The sequence below is a fragment of the Mastigoproctus giganteus genome, chromosome 3 (assembly GCF_048544385.1).
Source record: "Mastigoproctus giganteus isolate SK-2022 chromosome 3, ASM4854438v1, whole genome shotgun sequence".
Classification (NCBI taxonomy): Eukaryota; Metazoa; Arthropoda; class Arachnida; order Uropygi; family Thelyphonidae; genus Mastigoproctus; species Mastigoproctus giganteus.
The window spans coordinates 77,866,177-77,888,050 of NC_143577.1; the positions used below are offsets into that span (position 1 = coordinate 77,866,177).

The 21,874-nt window shown below is 38.2% G+C and overlaps 1 protein-coding gene across 1 annotated transcript in view; it reads right to left on the reverse strand.

Moving 5' to 3' along the window:
* Positions 1–14,423: 14,423 nt before the first annotated feature.
* LOC150088097 (delta(24)-sterol reductase-like) overlaps positions 14,424–21,874 on the reverse strand; it is a 50,212-nt gene continuing 42,761 nt past the window's right edge. Inside the window, exon 7 of the mRNA XM_090370017.1 lies at positions 14,424–14,580. Within this exon, the coding sequence (XP_090226143.1) occupies positions 14,424–14,580 (157 nt within the window). The remainder of the gene's footprint in view (positions 14,581–21,874) is intronic.

Below are 21,874 nucleotides of genomic sequence, written 5' to 3' on the forward strand. Positions count from 1 at the left end.
TCCCATGATTTGAATGCCTCCTGAAAGTCCTTTGTTATAGTGTTCAGCACCACCTGCAATTCGGTTTGGATATCCTCTATGCTGTCAAATATTCAACCCTTCAGCTTGATTTTCATTCTTGGGAATAGGAAGGAGTCACAGGGGGCTAAGTCTTGTGAAAAAGGGAAGTGGAAAACAAAGAGCTTCAAGTTCTTTGTGCACCACTTCTCTGGATGTTTCCTCCTGATGGCTTCCCTTAACCACCTCAGGACGTTGCAGTAGAACTTTGCGTTGACAGTCTGGCAGGAGGGACAAATTCCTTATGATAATCCCGTCAATGTCCAAAAAAAAACATTTCAGCATGGACTTCACATTGCTCCTCACTGGTCAGGCTTTCTTCGATCGGGACGAAGATGGGCTTTTCGACTGGGATGATTGTTGCTTGGTTTCTGGGTCATACCCATATACCCAACTCTTGTCACCAGTGACAACTGTAGAAAGGAAGTTTTGATCAAACCTGGCCCATTCTTGAAGATCTCTGCTAACTTCCATGCGATGCTGCTTTTGGTTGTCACTCAGTAACCGTGGTACGAACTTAGCCGCAATGCTTCTCATGTTCAACTCATCTGACAAAATCTGCTGATACGTGCCGTACGAGTCCTACAATGCAACAAATGTTGTGGACGGCCCGTCTGCAGTCTTCACAGATCGCTGCCCAAACTTTTGTGGGATTTTCCGGGGTGGTGCTTGATGATGGATGCCCAGAGCAATCATGGTCATCAACCAACGTTCGACCTTTTTTTAAAATGGTTAAACCAGTAGTAAATCTGCATTTGGCCTAAAGCATTGTCACCAAAAGCTTGTTTCAACTTCTTATGGGTTTCTGCTGCTGTATTGTTAAGAAGGAAACAAAACTTGATGCAAGCACGTTGCTCTCTCTCTCACATCAGCCATTGCAACAATCGCAAACTACGTGAAACACCACCAAAGAACTGCACATAAATACTAAATGACTATATCCAGTCAGATGCCACGTGGCGCACTGATTCACACAGGATGCATGCAGTGTTACCTAGTGCCACAAATCCGTACTGCAAGTAGTTCCTGTGCAACATTCAAATTTCGGGAACATTTGGGTAGCACCTCATATTACAAAATTACATTAAGTATTAGTATTGCTATTAGTAGTGACAATGATGCAAGAAAGAAAGCTCATACAGCATCAGCCAAGGAAAAAAAAAAAAAAAATCCTTCCCATTTCATCTATCCATTCCCTCCAACAGTTTCTTTGGTTCTTCCTTGAATTTATTCAGGCTATCTACTAAACATCAGACAGAAGCTTGTTCCAGCAATTAACTATATACAGGCTAAAGGCAAACTTCCACACATCTATTCTTCAACCATCCTTCCTTAATCTGAATTTATGCTCCCGCATGTGCTTAGTTTGAGCAAGGGAGAATCCCTTCAGTATTAGCTTGCTCAATCCATTCAAAGCTTTAAGCACCTTAGTCAGATTGCCTTGTAAGTGTCTCAAGGGCTGCAATTCGCAGAACTGAGGCCTTTCTTGGTAAGAGCACCCCTATGTTCCCCTCACCAATCTCTTTGTCCTCTTTACCTGCTCCATCTCTACATCCTTCCTAAAATGAGGTCTCCAAACCTGTTTTGCAGTACAGGTAGTTCCCGACTTTACAAGTTAATTCATTCCTAGCGCGCACTCTTAAAGTGAAAATTCATAAAGCAGGAATTTATTTCCCATAGACATAAGGTTAAAAATAGGGGTTGTGTTCTCAATGAAATTAGTTAGCTAATTAATTTATGTTTAAACAATGATTGATTTATCAAAAGAAATGAAAACGTGGCCTGTAAAATCAAGCAATTATAATAATAGAGAAATTATTTACGATTTACAAATGTTAAAGAATGTTTATTCTTCATCATCATCTGCTAAATGCACACTCGTTGATCATTCATTATTGGCTCGGCACTCGTTGGTTTGTTGCACAAGGAGTCATCTTCAGAAATGTTTCAAGAGGCGTTTGTTTACAAGATAAACTTCTCTTTTAATTATAAATTTCATGATTGCATGCATAAGCATTTTTTAATGGCACACAAATTGCAACTAACACGATTCACGTGGAGTAACAAGTTTACGAAGCTTTAAAAAAAAAAGAATGAAGAGAAGATTCTGAAAATTTATTTATGTTTTTTATACAATTGAAGATTTCAGTAAAGGGGAAACACATTTCACCATAACATAAAAATACCACACAATTCCAGCTATTGTATTTTTGCAAATGCAAGAAGATCTAGTTTATTACATGTTTATAATTGCTTGCAGTAACAGAAAAGACCAATAAACCGGAAAGTGCAAATTGTTTTTATTGTTTTATGGCCGTGATCTCCAGAAGTGTGCTTTATAAAAATATCAAAGGCGTTTAAAATTGATTCTTATAACGGAACATATGATAATGATGAAAGTGTGCATTTTAATGATTTGAATTGGTAACTAATATAATTTACAAATCATGATCACTACCTTTTATATGGCCTTAAGGTCACACTCGTGACCTTAAAAATTACATTTTAGAGAGATAAATAGCTTAGTTATACATCGAAAATTTCAACTTCAGAGATCTTGAAACGAATTACCAAAAAACAATGTGTTATTGGGTTCACATTACGATATTATGGTGTCACTGGAACTGATTAATATCGTAAAGCAGGGTACACTGTATTGTACAACTATGCATGTGGTTTTTTGGAATGCGGTAGTTATGAATGTTTAACATTCATTTTTTGCAATTAATGTTCATATTTTCTATTTTTGTTGATACTTGGGAAAAAAAATTGTAAACCCGGGAACTCGTAAAGTGAAAACTCGTACACGAGAACTGCCTGTACAAAGTGTTTACTGACCATAGTCATATTCAATGGAATAATCAATCCCTTATCCTTGCTAAAAATTTCTGTATATCATTGACAAAACCCCATTGTGCTGTCTGGGCAGCCTGTCTGCATTGCTCAGAGTATTTCATATTTGACTGCAAACTTACCCCTTCCCAACCCCTTTTCATTTTCCATAACCATGAGTGAAGTACCACACGGTTCTAATGTTAATCTGGGATTATTGCTACTCATATGCAGTACTTTGCATTTCTTAATGTAAACTTCAATTGCCATTTCTCAGGTGAACTGATTTTCTAAATCTTCTTGCAGTAGCATACTGATTTAAAAAAAAAAAAAAAAAAAAGATAAAACATAATAATAAAATTCACCAAGTTCAACTACACTGCAAATACTTTAAACAGTCGTGATAGTACTGGGCTGCCTTTCAGCTAAACAAGTAATTAAGCATCAGGAATATTTCGGAAGGACAAACAGAATAAGTAACTCTCTTCTCCAATTCAAACATCCCTTTATCCATAGCAGTAACTTGCCCTTAATGTCACACTGCTCTAGTTTGTACAGCAGTCCATTACATGTAACAGTATCATAGGCTTTCCTGAAATCCGAGTATATGATATCAATTTTTTTTTTTTTTTTTTTGCATCCAGTTCTTTTGTTACTGCATTATAGTATCCAATCAGATTGGTCAGAAAGACTTCCCCTTAATAAACCCATGCTGTGGCAGAACTATAACTGCAGTCTTTTGTAGATGATACTGCAATGCTTCTTTAACCATTAACTAAACTCCATTATTTTCCCCACAACAGAAATTAAACTAACGGGTCTGTAATTACTCGTGTCACCTTTTGATCCCCCTTTGTGAATTGGGGAAACATTTTCACATTTCTGGTCAATGATGACTTCCTCTGAATCAAGGGATGCTGTGATAATTATGGCAAAGGGTTTGCTTACTTTGTTTGCTGTATCCTTCAGTATAACTGGATAGATCCCATCCACCTCAGGTGCCTTTCTTACATTTAACTTCAGCAATTACTCTTCCACTTTCCTCTCAGTTATTACAAAATCATTTAACTCCCTGGTAGAGTTTGATAAACTTCTGGCATCCACTTACTTAAAGCATTCCTCATGCATGAATGTAGATGCAAAGTACTTATTCAGCTTGTCAGCAACCTGAGCAGGATAATCAGAAGTTGAACCATCAATATCAAGTGGATCTATGTGACTACCCCCCTTCTAGGGTTTACATAAGAAAATAATTCTTTGCTATTCTATTTTGCACCCTTTGACAAAGATTTCTCATAATCTGCCTTAGCTTGCCTAGCATCCATTGTGACTTGATTGCAGACTAGCTTCAATCTATCATAGGCTTTTGTATCACCTGATAATTAATATGCATCCCATGCATTTTTCTTATCTGCAACAAGTCTCATAAATTCATCTGACATCCATTTAAGTTTAAGCCTTGAATGGTATTTCTTAGTTGGTATGAAAAGCCTACTAGCTTCTGTGATTATTTCCTTGAATGCTTCCCATTTAGAATTTTCTGATGGCAACATCAGTTTATTCAACTGTATGGGATATAAAAACAGTCTGAGAGCACTTTACTTGCCTTTACGAAAGCAAAAAACCCTTCACTTTACCCTTGATGGTAGTTACATCTTTTAAGCAAACCCCAAATCAATACAATGTGATCACTGCCATCTAGTAGTTCTTTCTGCAGATTCTTAATGTATGAATAACCACTGCTGATAATCAGATCAAGAGTATTACTCTCTCTGATTGCCTCTTGAACATGCTACTGTAGAAAACAATCATACAATAAATCCACAAAAGTCTTGCTAGTGTCCAACTTCTCTAGTGGACCAACCCACAAATTCCAGTCCATATCTGGGAAGTTAACATCACCCATTTCTCTGTATAGTTGTTCATTGTACTTATCAGTCATTAGGCCTATAACACACTCCTATTCTCATTTTTGCTTTTCTAGTGCTTATGTCACACAAAACTGACTCAACAATGCACTGGCAATCCATGTCAACCAAATGCACTGCATTGATTTTATATGCTTCTTAACTAAGAGCATAACCCCCCCCCCCCACCACCAATCCTATCTGTCCTTTTTGTACACATCATATTCCAATTGTGCCTGGGCAGAATTGCAGACATTTTCACATTCAGTCCCAACCTGACTTTTCCTCAACATTGTCCTGTAATTGTTAAGTAAGTCAGCAGAAGTTCTACTCTTAATGCATAACAGTCTTAATGTGTATAATACTCCTACTCTTAATGTATAACTCAAAATATAACAACAAAATTAAATAATGTAAATTAATGATAAAACATCTAATTTCTCAACAAGCTTGCCCAATTTTTACAACACTTTCAATTTCTTTTTGAAGATATATATTCAGTAGAGGCTGTATGATTGGCAATAAAGACCTGTTCACATATTAAAAGTGTGTACTGCTGCTACTCATAATTCTGTATATTGATGGAACCAGAAGGAGTAGAGACTGTTCAAGCAGATAAAGGAAATGATTTTTTTTGATAATCTCTTTTGTCACCTTCAACTCCTCACAACAAAGAATTCTTGAAGATCCTTTCACGAGGAGGATGAATTGTACGAGCTTTTGCAGGTGGCCAGGATTTAGAATGTTTAGATGAAAAAAAGCATTATCTGATTGGAATTCGGGTATGCTGGAATAATATTCTGTACATCTCCCACAGGGCACCTCCGTAGTCAGGTGCAGCAGTGCGTAGCACACGCTTCTTGATTGGACCGATGTTAGAGCCCATGCCCACCAAATACAGAGGATGCAGGAAGGTCAGGGAATGACTACTGCATATCCCCAGAGAAATATGGCCTTAGTTGCTAACGCTCCTAAAAACCAAATAACAAACAAACATCTCCCCCAAGAAGTGAACTAAAGTTCAGAACTAAAGTTCAACAAAAGAAATTTTGTTGTGTGCAATGTTATTTTGGCTCTTAATCTTCAATGAGGGAGTTAAATTTCTATTTCAGACCACATGTTAATTATTATTATTAATACCAGCCACATGGTACAAGGAAGCCTGAGGCTTATGCTGTACCAGCCAAAAAAAAAAATTCCCAAAGTTACCCTGAGAGAGAGAGAGAGAGAGAGAGAGTCAAAAGTAGAAGGGAATCACCAAGAAAGAGAAGAATGATGATATCCAGCACAGGACCCTAAGTGTGCCAAGCCCATACTCATCATATGTGAGCCCCTGGGGTTAAGACTTAATGACTGGGAAATGGTGTTATGTATATTGTGTGTTAAGCTCCAAAGCAATTAAGGCCATGAGGAGTCAGTATCATGTTACTGATGGGATGCATATCCAGTCTTTTCCAACATGTGTGAGGAGGGCAGTAATTATATCAATTGTGCTTCTGCAAAGGCAGTACTCAGTCGATATGTAATTTCTGAGGCAGTACTCAGTCGATACGTAATTTCTGAATGTAGCTGTGCTACAAACCAAAAGTCAACCAATATTGCTCCGTCATTTTGAAAAGTATTTTTTTTAAAACTTTTTATTTTTTAATAATGCATGCAAGACTATAGCAACTAGTTCTATGCATGATGTACATATTTAGATTTACAACAAGTGAAATTATTCACCAAAATTATTTCTTAGTTTACATTTGAATACTGTTTATAAATGTATCTCTCATATTTTAGGAAAAAAAAAAAAAAAAAAGAGTGGTTTGTAGAGATATATCTGATTCAGTTGAACAAATTTTTGCATTTTAGCCACCTATAGAAGAAATGATAATTTTGGTAGTAAAGTAAAAGAAACAGCATTTCTTTGCTAAAAGTACAGTACAATAGCAATGGGTATTGTTAAAAGCAGACCCTAGGATACAAGGTAACAATAGCCATTCATTAATATTCTTTTCTTTTCAGTATGTAATTTTAAGAATACCTAATGTATAATTTATTTCAATAAGAATAAAATAATGTAAACTGCTACTTTGTTTAACTACTTTTAGGTAATGATTTAAAGACATACAGATGATAACTACTTGCCTCTTTTACAGAATTTAACAGCACTAAAGAATGCTAAAGCCAACTGGCTGAAATCATTTACAAACTTTTTCTTGAATAATATGTCAGTTATTTTCATGAGTTAACAATAAAATAGATGCAGTAGTGTAGTTCAGAAGTGATTACAAAAAAGGTTAGAGTTCATGCAAAATGCATACACATTTAAGGAGATAATCAGATTATACAGCCACAGTAGAGGCAAGATCTGCTGAGATCCTTGAAACCCTTTTAAAAACATTTGTGTGATGAATATATGAATAAGAACAAATTTTTTTATGGTCAATCCCCCCCCCCTTGACATACAATAATTTTTAGCTATACCCTGCAGCGTCAAGTTAGGATTTTCACAAAATGCTCTGCTCTGCAGAAGGAATGTGTGGAAGTGAAATGCTGAATACATCACATGCTGTACACAACCAAACATTAATAATTAAATACCAGAAATCATTAATATTTATATTTTTCATAATGTGATAGTTCCAGTAGGGTTACCATCTGTCCTCTTTTAACCGGATTTTTTGTCTAAAATTTTTGTCCAGGTGGATTTTTATAAATTTGTCTAAATGTCCAGATTTTTATATTATACGCCATTTTTTTAAGCAAGCTCGATGAAAACTACCGAATTACCTCATACAGAATCTTTTTCGGAATAGGAGACGATTCTTCAATTCGAATTTCCGTGTTGACAATTAGGCGGAAGACCCTGACGATGCTCAGTTTAGTGCATTGAGATTATTACCAACCCACGCCGGCTTCAAAATTTAAGCACATATAAATTTTATATAGTCCAGCAATACAATATTTTGGTTTATAGAGTTGATAACGTGTGAAGATCAGATGGTGTGCTAGAAAAAGATATATAAATTACAGGAATTCCAGCATGTCAAATAAATATTGACAGTTAGAGGGACTGTTTTCTCTATAAATTGTTTGCAGCATATGAAAACGTGGATTTGAGCTGTGCGCACACCAAATTGATCAAAAGTTGCGTACTGTCGACTAAATTTGGTATACTTATCAACGATCCAATCAAGAAGCAGACACTAGTTTATTTAATACCAAAGTTTACCTTTTTTTAAAATACTGTTTTTCACTTTAATTACAAAAATATTTATTATCCATCTTTATACCTGTAGGTACTTTTCTGCAATTAGGTTAGTTTAGTTGTGAATGTAAAACATAACCTAACCTTAATAAAATTTATGCTTCACTGCTTATAATAAAAAATATTTATTATTATTTCAGTTATAAAAATTAATATTATAAAGACTATACTTCCCTTAAAATGCCTAAAAGGAAGTGCATATTTACAGCAGAGATGAAAAACAAATTTCCATGTTTTGTATCTGGCCGAGAGGAATGGGAAGCTGAATGTAAAGTTTGCAGAATGAGGACATGTTTCAGTAGCCAATAAAGGGGTTGGTGATTTGAAGCAGCACATTGAAACTGAGAAGCACAAGAAAGCAGTTCAAGGTGAGGCCTCTTCGGGAAAGGTTACAGATTTTTTTGTCAAAGCTGTCGGTAAAATAGAATATAATCTGGCTGCTGCAGAGGGTACCTTTGTTTTTTCACACTCTTAAACATCATAGTAGTTACAAATCAATGGATTGCACACTGTCATGTTAAAAAATGTATTTTTTGATTCTGAGATAGCAAAAAGATTTTCCTGCACTAGAACCAAGACAGAAGCCATTGTAAACTTTGTACTTGCAAATCGTTCTCTTAATGTTACTGTAAAAACTTTAAAATAAAAGTGCATACTGTGGGGTCTCAACTGATGAAGTAATCATGGTTTTGAAAAAATCTTCCCATTAATTATTCAGCATTTTGATGTAAATGAAGGAGGGTTACAAACAAAATTAATTGAATTACAGAAAATGCCTAACGAGACTGCAGATACCATTTCTACGTATGTTAAAGAAACTCTTGAAAAAAAATGGTTTGTCTGAAAAATGTATTGCATTCACTGGGGACAATTGCAATACAATGTTTGGAGGACTGAGACAAAATGAAGAAGGGAATAATGTTTTTGCAAAATTAAAGAAATTGTTGCATAACATGACTTTGATTGGAATGGGTTGCCCTGCACATAATTTTAACAATTGTCTTCAGAATGCCGCAGAACTTTAGGAAGTTGAGGTAGAGAACATTGTTTTTAAATTTTACCAGTATTTTCATAATTATACAGTCCAGACCGAAGAGCTTAAGGAATACTGTGAGTTTGATGAGATTGAATATAGACAGCTCCATTCTCACAGCAAGACGAGATAGCTTTCATTATTTCCAAGCATCACAAGGCTCATAGATATGCTTCCAACTTTACAGGCTTATTTTCTGTCCCAAGAAAAACCTCCCATTGCCATTGTGATTAAAGGTTCTTGAAAATGGATTTAGTGAGATTCATCTCACTAAATCCATTTTCAAATTGTTAACAGGAGAGATTGCTTCTACAGGGATGGGATACACTTAAATAGAAAGGGTGCAAGAATATTTGCTGATGCTATCGAGGCAGTGTTAGGTGGGTCGGAAAACTGCTAGCTTGGGGGGGAGACAAAGACCAATAGATTGACAGTAGCCACTGGCAGAGGTGAAAGAGATTCTTGCACTGCTTCTATTAGAATGAGCAGAAGCCTGAAAAACAAGATGCATGGTATTTCAGAGACTGCTGGGAGCAATTGCGGTACAAGTAAACACATGGGTTGTGTTAGGGTAGCTAAGAATAGAAACAGGTGCAGGTATACTTGTGTGTACACCAATGCTAGGAGTTTAGTAAATAAATTTGATGAATTTGAGGTATTGCTAAAAACATCAAAGGCAGATATTGTTGGGATATCAGAGACGTGGTGTCACACAGATATAAGGGATGCAGAACTGCAATTTGGGGAGTACAACGTCTACAGAAAGGATAGACAGGATAGGAAGGGGGAGGGGTTATGCTATTAGTTAAGAAACACATAAAAAACCAAGGAAGTGAAGCAGTCGACATCGCTGGACAGTGCAGTGTTGAGTCAGTTTGGTGTGACATAAGCATTGGGAGATCAAAATTGAGAGTAGGAGTGTGCTATAGGCCTAATGACTCTGATGAGTATAATAAGGAACTGTACAGGGAAATAGAGTGGGCCAGTAAATCAGAGAGTCTTATAATGGGGGATTTTAATTTCCCAGATATTGACTGGAATTTAGGGGCTGGTTACTCACGCACTAGCAGGGCTTTTGTGGATTTATTGGATGATTGTTTTCTACATCAGCGTGTTCGGGAGGCAACTAGAGGGAGTAATACTCTTGATTTGATTATCAGCAGTGATTCTTCATGCATTAAGAATCTGCAGATAAATGAACCACTAGAAGTGGGATTTACTCAAAGAGGTAACTACCATTAGGGGTAAAGGGAAGGGTTATTGCTTCCGTAAAGGCGACTACGATGGACTGAGACAGTATTTAAATTCTATACAGTGGGACCAACTGATGATGTTACCAACAGCAAATTCAAAATGGGAAGCATTCAAAGAACTTATCTTGGAAGCTACTAGGCTTTACATACCCAACTAAGAAATATTGTTCAAGGTTTAGGCCAAAATGGATGTCAGATGAACTAATGAGGCATATGGCAGAGAAGAAAAATGCATGGGATACTTACAAATTAACACATGACACAGAAGCCTATGATAGATACAAGTTGATATGCAACCAAGTTTACAAAGGAGGTTAGGCAGGTGAAGGCAGATTACGAGAAATCCTTGGCAAGGGATGCAAAGAAAAACAGCAAAGAGTTCTTTACTTATGTAAACTCTAGAAGAAGAAGAGATGAATCAGATTGGTCCACTTGATATTGATGGGTCAACTGTTGATGATCCTGCTCAGGTAGCTAACAAACTAAATGAATATTTTGCATCGACATTCACACATGAGGAGTTATTCAGCAAGGGGAATGCCAGAGGTGTATTCAACTCTAGCAAGTAAGCTACAGAATCTTGAAATAACTGGGAGTAAAGTGGAGGAGAAACTGTTGAAGATAAACACAAGAAAGGCACCCGGGGTGGATGGGATCTATCCAGTTATATTAAAGGAGGCAGCAAAGGAAGTAAGCAAACCCTTAGCCATAATTATGAGAGCTTCCTTGGACTCAGGGGAGGTACCCATAGACTGGAAATGTGCAAATGTGACCCCAATTCACAAAGGAGGATCAAAGGCTGACACAAGTAATTATAGACCTGTGAGCTTAACTTCTGTTCCAGGAAAATTAATCGAGGCACTAGGTTAAAGAAGCACTGCAGGATCATTTAGACAAGACTTCAGTTATAGCTCAGACACAGCATGGTTTTGTTAAGGGGAAGTCTTGCCTGACCAACTTGATTGGATACTATGATGCAGTCACAAAAGAACTGGATGCAGGGAATAACTTTGATATTATATACTTGGATCTTAGAAAGGCTTTTGATACTGTTGCACATGGAAGACTGCTACACAAATTGGAGCAGTGTGACATTGGAGGCAAATTGCTGCTATGGATAAAGGGGTGGTTGAGGGGGAAGAAGACAGAGAGTGGTAATCAATGGACACTGCTCATCGTGGACTAATGTTATTAGTGGAGTCCCTCAGGGCTCAGTGTTGGGTCCATTATTGTTTTCTGTATGTATAAATGATATTGATGATGGTATATCAAGCTTAATGTCCAAGTTTGCAGACGATACAAAGGTTGGCAGGGTTGTCAAGGACACTACTGACACTATGCTGCTGCAACAGGATCTGGAAAGGTTTGAGCAGATGGGCTGAGAGGTGGCAAATGAAGTTTAACATTGACAAATGTAAAGTACTACACATGGGAAACAGCAACCCCAGAGCAACGTATCAACTCTGTGGTACTACACTGACAGTGGTAGAGAATGAAAGGGACTTGGGGGTGGTTGTGTAGTCAGATATGAAGTTCTCTGAGGCAGTGCAGATGGGCTGCAAGAGTAGCTCATGGAGTATTGTCAATGATATACAGGAATTTTTCCAGCAGGGATAAGGAGGTGATTATTCCATTGTATAAGGCAATGGTCAGGCCCACACCTAGAGTACTGTATACAGGTCTGGAGGCCTCATTTCAAGAAGGATGTAGAGCTGCTGGAACGAGTACAGAGAAGGGCAACAAGATTAGTGAATGGAACAAAGGGTGCTCTTACAAAAGAAGGCTTAAGTTTGCAAATTACAGTGTCTGGAGACTAGGCACCAGCGAGGTGATCTGATAGAGGTGTATAAAGCCTTGAATGGTTTAAGCATGCTCAATGCTGATGGGATTCTTCCTCTAGCTCAGAAAAATCACCTGAGAGGGCATAAATTCAAATTGAGGAAAGACAGATGTAGGATAGACATGCGGAAATTTGCCTTTAGCCAGCGGGTGGTTGGTTGTGGAACAGACTTCCATCCCTTGTGGTGGAGGTTGATAGCCTAAATAAGTTTAAGGCTCAGCTGGACAGGTATTTTGAACGACAGAGGGGTGAAGTGGAAGTGGGTTTTTTTTTTTTTTTTTTTGGCTGATGCTGCATAACCTTGCTTTCTTGCATCAAATGCCTCTACTAATGCTAATCTTTGGTTCATGCAATCACTTATGAGTGTATTCCATACACACATACAACGAATTGAAAGGGAAAGTAACTCAGCTGCAGAAGTGCTAGATGTCTTTAGTCTCAGTGAAAGAAATTATTTCGAAACGGATGGATCACAACTGCAAGCCATTAAGAGTAAAAGAAATGCTATACAAAAAACATGAAGGACTTGTACTTGAATGTGAAAAATTTTCTAGTGATACAAAAAAATCTATATAGAAATTGCAATGGGATATTTAGACAAGTGGCTTCACCATATGGAATCGATTTCCTCTTTTATGTGGATGAAAATGGATGCACACAACAAGCCTGTAATGATGTAGAATGTTCTATTATTATTATTAGCCATAAAGGAAGCCTGAAGCTTATGCTGCTACAGCAAAAAAAAAAAAAAAAAAATTCTGAATTACCCCAGAGAGAGAGAGAGAGAGAGAGAGAGAGAGAGAGAGAGAGAGGAGAGAGAGAGAGAGAGAGAGAGAGAGAGAGAGAGAGAGAGAGGAGAGACGAGGAGAGAGAGAGAGAGAGAGAGTCAGAAGTAGAAGGGAATCACCAAGAAAGAGAAGAATGATGATATCCAGCTCAGGACCCTGGGTGTGCCAAGCCCATACTCACCAGATGTGAGTCCCCGGGGTTAAATATATATATATATATATATATATTTTTTTTTTTTTCTGTTTATACTGGGTTTGAGCGGACCACGGTCACGTAAGCATGTGTACTTCTGTGCCCTCGCCCTTGACCACTAGGCTAACGGCTGCCACTTAAATATTTCCTACTTGACTGACAAAGGGGTAACAATTGATGATGTTAAGTGTTTTGACCAAACTAACAATTTGAAGAAATTTTCTGAGGGTCAAATGAATAATAAAGACTTTAAAAACATGCTTATACATAAAAAGTGGGACAAATATTTTAGTAATTCAAAAAATATTGAATTCCATTCAGAATTGTTGAAAATTGCCCAGTTTTTCTTTGCAATTCCTCCTCACAATGCAAATGTAGAGAGAGAGTATTCTCTCTAATGCAAAGTCAGTGGACAAAAGAAAGGAATAGGTTAAATGTCAGTTCTGTAAAAGGCCTCCGTAGCCGAGTGGGCAGGAGCGGGAGTGCAGTAGCACACGCTCTTTGAGTAGACCAGGGTTCAAGCCCCTGACTGCCTGAATACGGTCGATCTGCCAACCCGCACTGGACCAGCGTGGCAGATTATGGTCCATTTCCCTCAGCATGAATTGTTGAGGAGGCTTTCCATCCTGCCAGTGGGTTGATAATGGCTGCACTTTACTTCTGTAAAAGGTATTTTGTTTTTGCAGTACAATTTCAAACATATGTCATGTGTTGATTTTTATACATATTTGAGAGGCAATTCAGAGCTATTGAAAGAAATAGTTTCTCAAGACAAATATGAATGTACTTAATCCTAAACATCAGTAAATGTGGTTTACATTTGTCTTTATTTTATTATTTGCATAATATATTTGTCCTCTTTTCTGTCCTCTTTTTTTAATCCAAGATGAACTTTTTGTCCTGTGTCATTTGCCCCAAAACATGTAAATGTCCTCTTTTTATGAGTGCAGAAGATGGTAACCCTAGTTCCAGTTATACTGGTTACAGAAATTAAACCACAAAATATTTTTGAAATATTTCAATAAATATAAATTACAAATATCTTATGATTGCCACATTGTTTTAATTAAAACCCTTGATGAATTTTACAACAAAGAGAAAAAAGACTGTATATAAAAAATGTTTAAATGTTCGCATATATATAAATGCACAAGAGAAACCAACTTTATTTTCCGAAAACTTTTGTTAAAAATAATGTTTTCTCTTGGTTTCTCTTTGATTTTTCTTAATTGATAAAAATTATTATCATAACTATTTGATGGATTCATAATCGAACATTCCTATTGATTTTTTCATACACACTGGGAAATGCTTCAAGGCATCCTTCTAAACTGTTCTTCAATTTATCGTAAAGGGAGTGATCAAACATTGCACGGAATTCCTCCTCCGTCTGATACGTGTCTGCATACAACATCTGAAATCTGAAAACAGCAAAGGATGCATTATCAATAACACGACAAAAAGTTTTCCATTTCTACAGATGCATATAAATTACCCAGTTGGGACATTAGAAACCAAATTCCATTATCTTGAAAGGACCTCCACACACCTTGAATTCAAAGTAATGTGGATTCAACTAGTGGCAGCCTATTATACATTTTCACACACCAATTCTGGGTGTGTGAAAATGTATAATAGGCTGTTCATAATTCTAGCTTAAGGAAAACACAAACAAAAAAGATTACTAAAACTACAATAACAACAAAATCTGAACATTTATACATAAAAATATTAACTCAAAACATTTAAAACATATTAAGAAAAAATTAAACTAAACTCTTAAAAGAAGAACAGAATATTGTAGAAAACTGATTAAGAAAACAAAACTGTTTAGTAAATAAAAAAGTAAATACATCTATTAAAAATTAACAATTTAAAACAACAATACTTAAAAGTAACAAGTTGTTCATTGACTGTAATGTTGAAGACCGTACATCCAGAATATTCAATATATAATATTGAATATTCTGGATGTATGGAATATTCTGAACATCATATTTCATCAATTCATATCCATTTTTGTTTTGACTTCATGACAGAATCCCAAAGTAGATTCCTCAAGGGGTAGAATTTTTTTCAGCCTGGTCTGTACTTGTTAACAGGAGAGACTGCTTCTACAGGGATGGGATACACTTAAATAGAAAGGGTGCAAGAATATCTGCTGATGCTATCGAGGCAGTTTTAGGTAGGTCAGAAAACTGCTAGCTTGGTGGGGGGAGGATACAATGACTAATAGATTAACAGTAGTCACTGGCAGAGGTGAAAGTGATTCTTGCACTGCTTCTATTGGAATGAGCAGCAGCCTGGAAATCAAGATGCAGGATATTTCAGAGACTGCTGGGAGTCATTGCAGTACAAGTAAACACATGGGTTGTGTTAGGGTAGCTAAGAATAGGAACAGGTGCATGTATACTTGCGTGTACACTGGTGTACATGCAAGTATACAAATGCTTGGTAAATTTGATGAATTTGAGGTAGTGCTCAAAACATTAAAGGCAGATATTGTCGGGATATCAGAGATGTGGTGTCACACAGATATAAGGAATGCAGAACTGGAATTTGGGGAGTACAATGTGTACAGAAAGGATAGACAGGATAAGAAGGGAGGAGGGGTTATGCTATTAGTTAAGAAACACAAAATCCAAGGAAATGAAGCCAGTCCACATCGCTGGACACTGCAGTGTCGAGTCAGTTTGGTGTGACATAAGCATTGGGAATTCAAAATTGAGTAGGAGTGTGCTATAGGCCTAATGACTCTGATGAGTATAATAAGAAACTGTACAGGAAAATAGAGTGGGTCAATAAATCAGAGAGTCTTATAATGGGGATTTTAATTTCCCAGATATTGACTGGAATTTGTGGGTTGGTCACACACACTAGTAAGGCTTTTGTGAATTTATTGGATGATTGTTTTCTACATCAGCATGTTTGGGAGGCAACTAGAGGGAGTAATACTCTTGATCTGATCATCAGTATTGATTCTTCATGCATTAAGAATCTGCAGAAAAAGGAACCGCTAGGTGGCAGTGATCACAGTGTGCTGAAGTGGGATTTACTCAAAGAGGTAACTACCATCAGGGGTAAAGGGTATTGCTTTCGTAAAGTTGACTACGATGTTCTGAGACAGTATTTAAATTCTATACAGTGGAACCAACTGATGATGTTACCAACAGCAAATTCAAAATGGGAAGCATTCAAAGAACTTATCTTGGAAGCTACTAGGCGTTACATACCAACTAAGAAATATTGTTCAAGGTTTAGGCCTAAATGGATGTTAGATGAACTGATGAGAAATATGGCAGAGAAGAAAAATGCATGGGATACATATAAATTAACATGTGATGCAGAAGTCTATGATAGATATAAGCTGATCTGTAACCAAGTTACATAGGAGGTTAGGCAGGCGAAGGCAGATTACGAGAAATCTTTGGCAAAGGATGCAAAGAAAAACAGCAAAGAGTTCTTTACTTATGTAAACTCTAGAAGGAAGGGTATGAATCAGATTGGTCCACTTCATATCGATGGTTCAACTGTTGATGATCCTGCTCAGGTAGCTAACAAACTAAATGAATATTTTGCATCAACATTCACACATGAGGAGTTATTCAGTGAGGGGAATGCCAGAGGTGTATTCAACTCTGGCAGTAAGCCAGATGATCTTGTAATAACTGAGAGTAAAGTGGAGGAGAAATTGTTGAAGGTAAACACAAGAAAGGCACCTGGGGTGGATGGGATCTATCCAGTTATATTAAAGGAGGCAGCAAAGGAAGTAAGCAAACCCTTAGCCATAATTATGAGAGCTTCCTTGTACTAAGGGGAGGTACCCATAGACTGGAAATGTGCAAATATGACCCCAATTCACAAAGGAGGATCAAAGGCTGACACAAGTAATTATAGACCTGTGAGTTTAACTCCTGTTCCAAGAAAATTAATGGAGGCACTGGTTAAAAAAACACCACAGGATCATCTAGACAAGACATCAGTTATAGCTTGGACACAGCATGGTTTTGTTAAGGGAAAGTCTTGCCTGACCATTGGACACTATGATGCAGTCACAAAAGAACTGGATGCAGGGAATAACTGATATTATATACTTGGATCTTAGAAAGGCTTTTGATACTGTTGCACATGGAAGACTGCTGCACAAATTGGAGCAGTGTGGCATTGGAGGCAAATTGCTGCTATGGATAAAGGGATGGTTGAGTGGGAGAAGACAGAGCGGTAATCAATGGATACTGCTCATCGTGGACTAATGTTATTAGTAGAGTCCCTCAGGGTTCAGTGTTGGGTCCATTATTGTTTTCTGTATTTATAAATGATATTGATGATGGTATATCAAGCTTAATGTCCAAGTTTGCAGACGATACAAAAGTTGGCAGGGTTGTTAAGGACACTACTAACGCTATGCTGCTGCTGCAACAGGATCTTGAAAGGTTGAGCAGATGGGCTGAGAGGTGGCAAATGAAGTTTTACCTTGACAAATGTAAAGTACTACATATGGAAAACAGCAACTCCAGAGCAACGTATCAACTCTGTGGTACTACACTGACCGTGGTAGAGAATGAAAAGGACCTGGGGTAATTGTGCAAGCAGATATGAAGTTCTCTGAGCAGCGCAGACGGGCTGCAAGAGTAAGCTCATGGTGTCTTGTCAATGATATACAGGAATTTTTCTAGGGGAGATAAGGAGGTGATTATTCCCTTGTATAAGGCAATGGTCAGGCCACACTTTGGATACTGTATACAGGTCTGGCCTCATTTTAAGAAGGATGTAGAGCTGCTGGAACAAGTACAGAGAAGGGCAGCAAAATTAGTGAATGAAACAAAGGGTTGCTCTTACGAAGAAAGGCTTAAGTTTTGCAAATTACAGTGTCTGGAGACTAGGCATCTGCGAGGTGATCTGAATAAGGTGTATAAAGCCATGAAAGGTTTGAGCATGCTCAATGCTGATGGGATTCTTCCTCAGAATAATCACCCGAGAGGGCATAAATTCAAATTGAGAAATGACAGATGTAGGATAGATGTGTGGAAGTTTGCCTTTAGCCAGTGGGTAGTTGGTTGGTGGAACAGACTTCCATCCTTTGTTGTGGAAGTTGATAGCCCAAATAAATTTAATGCTGAGCTGGACAAGTATTTGGAATGCACGGAGGGGTGAAATGGGAGCGTTTTTTTAGCTTGCTTTCTTGCATCATATGCCTCTACTAATGCTAATGCTAGCACTGGCCCTGATCATGGAGGTGTGCCTGAAACCCATTATTAGGAATCACCACAGAGACGTCCAAAACTACATTTTTAAACACGACTCAGCACCTTGCCACACAGCAAAATTGATAAGTTTTATGCTATTTAGATTTAATAAGTTTGTCTTCTTGTCTCACAAGGCTTAAAATACACTCATTTTTTGCCTCGATTTTTTCCCTGATAAAGTGCAGTCATACCTCAGAAAAGCTGGCATTGCAGTATTGGACTGGCTTGGCAACAGTCCATATTTGAACCCTCTTGAAAATTGCTGGTACATAATGTTGTCTAAAATTGCTCAGAAGAAGCCAACAAGTAAGATTCAGCTGCAGGAGAGCATTGTAAGGGTGTGGCAACTGTATATCCAGAAATTAGGCAACCAGAAGTTGATTAACTCTAGGCCAGATTGTTGCAAAGCTGTAATTGCAGTTTGAGGAGGAGCCACAAAATATTGAGGACTTATTTTGCTGATTTACAGTACATAATACTATTACATTAACTTGTCATTTCAGTTTGTACACATAAATGCAATAAAATGTATGTCTGGTTGTCATGATTGCCATTTGCATGATTTCTCATAAAAAAAAGTAAAGTGCAGCCATTATTAACCCACTGCAGGATGGAAGCCTCCTCAACAGTTCATGCTGAGGGAAATGGACCATAATCTGCCACGCTGGTCCAGTGCGGGTTGGCAGGTTGACCATATTTAGCAGTCAGGGGCTTGAACCCCGGTCTACTCAAAGAGCATGTGCTACTGCACTCCCACTCCTCCTACGGAGGCCTATTGATTTCTCATATTTCCATTAATTATGTATTTTACCCTTTGAGAAGATATGACAATTAGGTATATCAGGTGGAGCCTTTTTATTGGATTTCATTCAGAGATATAGACCGGTGAGCCAAAACATAATGACCAGTGAGTCGTTATGCAAATCAAAGCATCTGCAGGTGAACTACAGCCAGTGTGCGGGTCAGGACATGGTATAAAAAACACCTGATACTGAGCTCCGTTAATCAGTGTTACTCTTGTTCTTCAGATGGGAAAGGCAGTGGACTTAAGTGAGCTCGACAAAGGCCAAATTGTAATGGCCAAATGACTGGGTCAGAGCATATCCGAAATGGCACGGCTGGTGGGATGCTCACGATCAACCATGGTTAGTACCTACCGAAAGTGGTCCGAGAAGGGGAAACCCACGAACTGCTGGCAGGGTGTTGGATGACCACAGCTCATCGATGCTTGAGATGAGTGAAGGCTATCCTGGATGGTACGTGGCAACAGAAGGGCAACTTGCTGGTAATTGGAATGCTGGTGACAGGAGTAGTGTCACAACACACAGTACATCAAACCTTGCTGAAAATGGGGCTGTGTAGCCGCAGGCCGCTCCACAGTTGCCCTTCCGCTCCATGCTAACCACGGTTCACCGGTGACAGTGCCTAAAATGGGTACTGTTGAAAATAGCATTGAAACTGGACCTTGAGTGATTGGAAGAAGATCGACTGGTCTGATGAATCATGTTTCCTGTTGTGGAAACATGATTCCACAACATATGCGGGTACATATGCATCATTTACCTGGGGAAGTGATGGCGCCTGGATGCACCATGGGATGAAAACAAGCTGGTGGCGGCAGTGTCATGCTTTGGTTGATGTTCTGCTGGGATACCATGGATCCAGTCATCCATGTGCTGAACACTCTGATGTCTACCACCTACCTAAACATCATTGCTGACCAGGTACACCCTTTATGGCAACAGTCTTCCCCTCTGGCAGCACCGTCTTTCAGCAAGATAATACACCATGCCACACCACCCGGATTTTACGAAACGGGTTTGCGGAACATGAGGAAGACTTCCAGGTATTGCCCTGGCCTCCAAATTTCCCAGACATCAATCCCATCGAGCGTCTGTGGTTTGTGTTGGAACAGCAACTCCGATCTGTGGTGTCTCAACCATAGACCTTACAGGAGTTAAAGGATCTGCTGGTTACATGTTGGTACCAGCAGTGGTGAGCTGTGAATATTTTAACAATGGGCTCGCACTTTTGCCAACTTTTTGACGTGAAACATCCTTTTGGAGGGGAAGGGGGAGGGGGTACCTACCGAGTAAATCTGATCGGTCATGGAAGTGACGTCATTCGCGGCGTCTGCCAGAGGTGCTTCCTACGCTCAGACAACTAGTCTGTGTGGGACACTCACTAGTAGTATGATTAGAATAGAGCACGTGACAAATTTTTCGTGACCAGTACGATATCTCGAGTTTTAACTGTTTGGAATTTTTGAACAGTATGATGTCACAACCATGTGACGCCATACTATTCGTGACGCGAAGGATGTTTCACATAAAACCATCTACCACTCGTGCTCGGAAGGCGCGACTTTTTTATTCTTTTTTTTACAACTAGGGAAATATAATGGATACATTTTTTTCATGATAAAATTTTAATATTGCGAATAAAAAATAAACATAATTTATCTGCTTTTGCCATAGTGAATCTGTAAAGCTTCTGAAATGTAAGAGAGCTCCTGCAGGATGTCGATCATTAGTGCTAAATGGTTAAGAAATTCCAGATTTAAAAGTCGCTTTAACAATCCCAAATAAAAACAAATTTTTCTTTATACTCCAGGGCGACCATACCGTCATAGAGAATACAAGAAGCAGCACCATATTCAGTAGTCAGGGTGCTTGAACCTGAGTCACTCAAGGCACGTGTACGTATGCATTCGCACACCTGACCACTGGGCTGCGGCAGCATCTGATCCAAAATGTTTGCACAATGCAGTATAATTCCCTTAACCCGTAATTACCATTCACAAGCTACAAGCTGCTCTTCATAGCCCAAACACATGACCGATCTTTGTAGTTTCTACATCAAGTTCTTTAGCAATCATCCTTAATTCGCGCTAGTTTTTTGGAGATTGGTTATACAGTTTTTTTTTTTTTTTTTTAAATTATTGCCTGTATGCCATTCTATTTTAGAACATTTTCTACGCAATGAAAGGCTCGACAAAGTTTCAAAATCTGTCAACATTTCATCTTCTTAAAGTTTATATAATATCTTAGTTTCCTCGATTCCCCTCCCCTACGTTGCTACTGTCAGTAGTTCTTTGAATACTGTGCAAAATATCGGAATCACTCAGATATTTGGCTACTGTGAACATGTAAACAGACATGAGAAATTTACTGGAAGGCATGGATCACTCACTTCTCTGAAAAACATGTGCCCGTTTGTCGGAGTAAAGGGGAACCACAACACAGGTTGACCAGAGGCTATTATCCATGTCGGGTATCTTCTTAATCCCCTGACTGGCTATGGAAAGCATATTGACTAGCACGACTTCTCGGAATGTGGCTGCATAAGTTTTACGGACACCACTAACGTTGTGGAACGGTAATCCCTTTCACCCTTAATTCGCGCTTTCTAATTACCTAAAGGCCAGAGGTGAGAACAATGCATACAAAGTTGTCTCTCCTAATCTGTT